This window comes from Sphaeroforma arctica, assembly GCF_001186125.1.
Source record: "Sphaeroforma arctica JP610 unplaced genomic scaffold supercont1.67, whole genome shotgun sequence".
Lineage (NCBI taxonomy): Eukaryota > Ichthyosporea > Ichthyophonida > Sphaeroforma > Sphaeroforma arctica.
Genome location: NW_014040491.1, coordinates 126588 through 133116, shown reverse-complemented (window position 1 = coordinate 133116; position 6529 = coordinate 126588). Strand labels below are relative to the sequence as shown.

General features: G+C 39.8%; 2 protein-coding genes across 2 annotated transcripts; both read right to left on the bottom strand.

The window, feature by feature from the left end:
• Nucleotides 1–2829: 2829 nt before the first annotated feature.
• Nucleotides 2830–4276, bottom strand: SARC_01644 (hypothetical protein; the record flags this gene model as incomplete). The annotated part of the gene is made up of 4 exons (XM_014304634.1): nucleotides 2830–3354; nucleotides 3424–3563; nucleotides 3657–4018; nucleotides 4074–4276. 4 exons carry the CDS (start codon nucleotides 4274–4276, stop codon nucleotides 2830–2832), a joined length of 1230 nt encoding a protein of 409 aa, XP_014160109.1.
• A 1381-nt stretch (nucleotides 4277–5657) lies between these two features.
• Nucleotides 5658–6212, bottom strand: SARC_01643 (hypothetical protein; the record flags this gene model as incomplete). Its single annotated transcript, XM_014304633.1, has 1 exon — nucleotides 5658–6212. One exon carries the CDS (start codon nucleotides 6210–6212, stop codon nucleotides 5658–5660), a length of 555 nt encoding a protein of 184 aa, XP_014160108.1.
• Nucleotides 6213–6529: the final 317 nt, after the last annotated feature.

Below are 6529 nucleotides of genomic sequence, written 5' to 3'. Positions count from 1 at the left end.
GTGTGTGTGTGTATGTGTATGTGTGTGTGTGTGTGTGTGTGTGTGTGTGAGTGTGTGTATACACCTGTGTGTGCACGCGTGTGTGTGTGCCACAGTGTATATATGTGTGTATGTGTGTGTGTGCGCGTATGTGTGTGTACGTATGCGTGTGCTTGTGTATGTGTGTATATACGTATGTGTTTCCTTGTGTGCCTTTGTGCGTGCACGTATGTGTGCTTGTGTGTATTCACGTATGTATCGGTTAATGTTGTCATAGCATATAACTTACTAGCGGGGATTAGATCGTCGAGTCATCGGTGTTATAGTCCATCGCTTTGAGCCAAATACAGTTCTTGTTGATATGTTCTCGCTCAATGCAGAGAAACGTACCACAGTAGTACTACTAACGAAGGCCTGCATGCTTGCATGAGGTTTGCGGTAAGCAACTAAAGGTATTCTATATATCCAAATACATCCGCGAAAGTAATAGATGCGTCAAATCGCTTACTGAGCCAGGATGTATTTGTATATATCAACAGGATAGAGTATCCACGAGCGAGTGCGCTGGCTTTTGACGGCAGCGATGGCAGCGGCGCAGGGCACGGATACAAAGGTTGTATTTATATATACATGTATCAAAGGAGAGTGTATAATTTAAGATATTAAAATACATGCTGTATCATACATAGTCAAAAAAGTAATATATTTGGACATCCATCCGAAGTCCAAAGTCCAAACCCCCCAACCCAAGCCCAAGGCTCAGGCATCATCCATAGTCCAAAGTCCAAACTTCACTTCGGGAAGTTCGGGTGTGTAAATAAATAACCGAATATTCTGTGTAAATAAATACAGTCGTCGGTCTGTATTTTTAAATACATAAATAAATACACACATATAATATATAGAGTGTACATATTATTGCAATCCTTTTTTATTAAAAAAAATAAAATATAAAAACCAAAAAAAGCCCCCAAAAAAAAACACTGTACTATTTATTTAGGAAGATATGACAAAACATGAATACATAAATATAAACCCTAAAAACATAGATACCATATATATCAAACCCAATTTGATCCAGTTTTTTTTAAGTACAAGCACTCGGATGCCCATAGTGGTTCTCAATTTCCAAATAAATAGTGCGCCTTCTTGTATAAAAGTTTTTAACTTTTTAATTTGTTTTACAAAAAAAGCCAAAAAAAAAATACATCCATATTTAAAATTAAAAAAAGACGGTCTTAAATACAGTATTTATTTTGTCTTTTTTTAAATAAATAAAATTACATTTATTAATTTATTTTAAATATAGTAGGCTATTTATGTCTGATTCTCTGAAGTCTGAACTCTTAAAGTCTAAAGTCACTCTGAAGTCTGAACTTCTGAACCCATAAATAATCCTCGATAAAATACAAGTTTGTCTATTTTATTTTTTTGTTTTGTTTTTAAAAAATAAATTAAAAATATATAATATAAGTGAGCGCAAAAAGTTTTAAATATTGTAGGTCTCAGACTCTGATGATCGTCAAGTCGTACATAAACGTTTATTCTTAAAATGTGTTTTTGTGAGTTTAAAGTGGTCTGCCATTGGATGAAACGTAATACATTTTGTTAACGTACCAGCATTTGAAGGTATAAACATATACGTATTAGAGCCCGACACCTATGTCACATTTTGGTCGGCACACATAGGGGTAAATAGTGTCATGCCAAATGTGGATGGCTTCCAAAATTCTATAATAATAAAATCGGATAGAAATGGCAACTTTAAAAATATTTTCCAACCTCTACATAATGAGTACAGATTAGAGTCGGGCAGTGGGGACTGGGGACCGGGGAGCCAGCCGGGAAGTCCCAACTTCACAAGTCTCAGCCTGGGGGGGAGGACTGGGTGTCTGTGGGTCACACACTCGCACCGTCACTGTGACATTCCACATTTGATAAGTCACAACTGATTCCTGACAACTGACAACTGGGTGGCCTGGGGCTAAGCCTGGGGTCGTAGACTCGTGGACTCGTGGACTCTCGAGTCTGAGAAGTACTCCGAGTCTGAGGTCTCGTGGAGTCGTGGGCCGTCGGGCGTCGGCACTCGGCACTCAGCAGGCAGCTCACTTCAGCCAGGGGCCGTGGACTGTGGAGGCGTGGACCGTGGGCGTGGGAGCTCTCGCAAATGGGTTTTGTTTTTTTAATACTATATAAAATAGCAACAAAAAAAAAAGCGCCGTACTCGGTGTATTTACATACTGGGCCTCTGGGAGGCTTGAGGTCGGTTATCTCTTATCTGTAACTCGCCTAAAACTAAAATATTTACTATATTTAATAGTTGCTTTTAGACCAGGCTAAATATATTTGCATAAGTAAATCGTGATAGATGCATTCGTACTATTCTACGGGGGATACAGTACAGTTGTACAAATACACGGACAGATATACAGATATATATACAAATATATATCGTTATATGGACATGCTATAATTCTACTTCAACTTGATATGTCGTTTCAACTCTTTTTTGATTGATCAGATATACACACACGCATATATATGTGTATATATATTTGTATATATATATATATATATATATATATATATATATATATATATATATATATATATATATGCGTGTGTGTATATCTGAGTTCATGTCAAGTCGCTATAGAGAACATATTATACATACTCATACCTATACGTGCAAAATTATTTAGATGCAAAAATGTAGTGATTTAATCAAAATATGTCGATTTAATGTACTAAATAGGTATATTTGAGCTGCACATATACCTACATTATATACGCTTACTCGTTGTCCCTCATCCAGCAAAACTTGGCCATGCCAGTACCACACTGCGTTGACTAAAATCCCGCCTCAGTGGCAAATAAGCAAGCCATGCACACAGGCGCATCTTCAAAGCCCACTTGTTGGGTAAGTATGGCGTGATCATTCGTCATAAATCCTTCGATCTCATCGTTCTGATAAGCAAGCTTAATAGTGGTCTGGTTTGTGTTGTGAACAACAAGCTGATTCGCAATGTAAACCAAGGTGGGTACTTCAGAGTAATGACATCCAAAGAATCGGATCCCTTCGGCCAAGCTCGGGTCAGCAATGTACTCTTCTTTTGTGGGTGTATCTGGGAATGGGATCCCCTGCATTGTCGAGTAATTAGAAAACCGCACAACAGAATCACCATTCGGTACAGTCCAAGCTGAATCACCGGCATTGTCAAGGATTATAATGACATCTACTTCACGAGCAGGAACGGCCAGGGAAAAGGCAGGGACGCCACCCTCAGCATAGCCACCATCAGACAATCGTATACTGTCGCCCATATAGAGTGCGTCAGTACTGGACAGGCCATCCAAGAAACTTGGTATCTCAGTCTAGTGTGTGGAGATGAATTTCTGCTGACCCTCGAAGGTGGTGTTGGTTTTGCTTAACTCCGCTCTCACGAGAGCCGAGACAGCGATACCGTTGTAATCTATGAAATAGCCCGAGCTAGTGCCCGTAACGAAGCCTAAATTATCATAATTAGACACACAAACATTGTCTACCACAGATGTACCATTCTTGTATTTTGTACCCACAGATGCTGTATTAATGAAAGCATTTACTGACGGTGCATATGATCCGGTAGTATACAGGTTTCACTCCCATGAATCGGCTCCAGCGCCCAATTCGAAACCTGTGGCACTGCCGTTCTTGAATACGGTAGCCACTATAAGTGGAAAGGGCATGGTATGGTTTGTAAAAGCATTGTCACCATTTGCGATACTCGATAGCGTTAGCTCGTCGCCGAAATTCTCGATATTGTGTAAGAAATGGAAAGAAACATCTTTCGCCCATATATCTACGAGCGAGACATGGTAGCCGGCTACATCTTTGCTCAGAACTTGTCTCGTGAGGTTTGCCATATTCTCAGATCGCTCTGTTTTGTTATCTCCCGGGTTGAGAAGATGATTGTTGATATTTATATACTTGGTCGCCACATCGCTGATGAGTGTATTATCGTTGGCAAGGATAGCACCGACAGTCCCGGCACCACCACTAATACCAGCAATATACGTGAGAATATGGTATTATACCTCCAGTCTTTTCTGACTTTGCCTGTGCATTCCTCATGTCGAAAGCACTTAGCACACTAAAAGCAGACAGCGAAGCACGGTGACCGCCGCCACTTGCTCCAAGTGCCGCTCTTGGTATGGAGCTAATATTCCATGCAAAGTCCTCGAAGCCCTCTAGCTGGACATTATCAAAATATTCCTGCCATGTTGTCATAGCATTTGTTTCCTCCTCTGAACCCATTCAGATTCTTTATCGGTAATCCGCGTATCCCCTTGTGGCAAAAATATGTTACTCGTGGCATCATCCGTGCAACTACTCTTAATAGGTGTGTATGAGTTCGTATCACGCGCGTATACCGACACTGCAGCTGCAGCGATCACTAGACTGGTGACAAACATTGTGTGTTGTAATGTTGCTCCTAGACTATTTAATGAGCTGTGTGTGAGTAGGTCGTGTGTTTAAATTTTCAAACCAGTATTTATTATTCATAGCCTCCTATTCTATAATAGTAAATACATAGCCTCCCACTCGAGTGTGAAGCATCGCAGCTGTAAGTCAGGGACGTTGTGAAAACCACACCACAGCGGTGTGTGTGTTTTTGTTTTTATTTTTAAACAAACATCAGAAGAAAAAAACAACCAAATCAAAACAACTTTTGTTTTTAAAAGACCATTTTATTGACTTTATAGCCTCTTTGCTCTTTTTGTTTCTACAAAACAAGACAACTCAGACTGTTTTTAACCACTTTTTTTATAGCATGCGAGCATTTATAAAGCACTCTTTACTCTATTACAGTATAAGTAAATACCTTCACCCTTTGACCACATTTACATCCTTTTTTTTTAAAACAAATGATAAAGTCAGCTGGTATATATTAAAAAGAAAAATATTAATAAAAATAACCAAAATACGAAATGATAGACTGTCAACTATTTAGAAGTAGTGCTTTATTGTGGTGCCTGCTCAAGGCATTTATACTAAATACTATTTCTTTCATGACTAATTCATGATTTTATAAAAACAAATATTTATAAAATATGGAGCATTTTTTAATTTTTAGCCTCCTTGTGTGTGTAACAATTTGTGTAAATATTGTCCACTATCCTGGATCCACTATCCAGCAGGCCTAGGAATCCAAGGAGTAAAAAGACCTAACAACCAGTGACCAGTCGGATTGGCTGGGACCAATAATTTGCCCTACTATAATATGGGACAGGTAGAGAAGAGTTGAGGACTCGAGAAGTTGAGAGTCGCCACTCGCCACTCGCCACTCGCCCAGTCGCCACTCGCCACTCGTCACTCGCCACTCGCCTTCGAGTGTCGACTGTCGACTGTCGACGGCTTTCCACTGTAAAGTTTTGATGTAAAACTAAATATGTACTCGAATGTTAAATGTACATATGTCGGCTGACTCACGGCCTCACGGCTCGCGCCTCACAAGTCACAAGCCCTCACTCATAACATATATAAGTCATATATACATATACCAAAGGAACCCAGTATTTTTTTGGTTGTTTTATTTTTTTGTTGGTTTTATTTTTTTCATCGTAATGTATGATGGGCTTGATAGTGTGTTTTATAAGAACGTCTAATTACTCTTGGTTCATAAACAACTATACTTCTAGCAATCGTTGATGAAATTGCTAGTAACTGTGAGACCCTGCAGTTCAGCATCCAACTGAAGTTTCTTGCACCTGATTGCCCACGCGCGAGAATCCTCATAGTAGCCGACTTGGAAATCGCGTAGGTACGCCATGTTAATCGGCTGGGAAACTTTGACGGATTTGTGGAAATAAGACTGACGGACTATATCGTAAATAGTCCAGGGATCCTTCATTAACGTCTCCTTGGGGGGAGTTTCGCGGAGTTCATCGGAGAGTGATCGAATAAGCAGATTACAGGAAGTGCGGTAAGATCCGAGTGCTTTTTTAGCGTTACGGAATTCCAGGGTGCTATCGGATTCATAGATAGGCTCGTATGGAATTGGTTTGGCACCGGGTTGAGGTAAGGGTTTGAGCAATTCACAGTAATTAAGAATAAGGTTAAGGTCCCATTTGTAATCACCGAGAGCAGCAAGGTACAGAACGTCATCCCAGCGATCGTAGTTATCATCGGAGAGTGTCACGCATGCCCACTTGATATGCGTGGAGCCAGGAGGACCTGTAGAGCCGAGCATGATGTGCAAGTGTAAATTGTAGGCTAAAAATGAAATATAAATTATTTTTTTAGCAAACACAGAAAAATCTTTTTACATATGTATGTATGTAGGTCCCGTATTTTATGACTGTTATTGTGATAATATGATAACTTTTTTTGTCTCAAGTGTCCAGTGTCACAGTTCGTTTTGGACAATATACAGGACACTTATAGAGGTAGATATCCTTGGACCAGGATAGACCCCGCCAGATACAGAGAAAGCTGGCTCCATATAGGACACATGAAGCTATTATAGCTTTACATATTTAACTTATGGTGTTGAGCTCATTAGCGTTC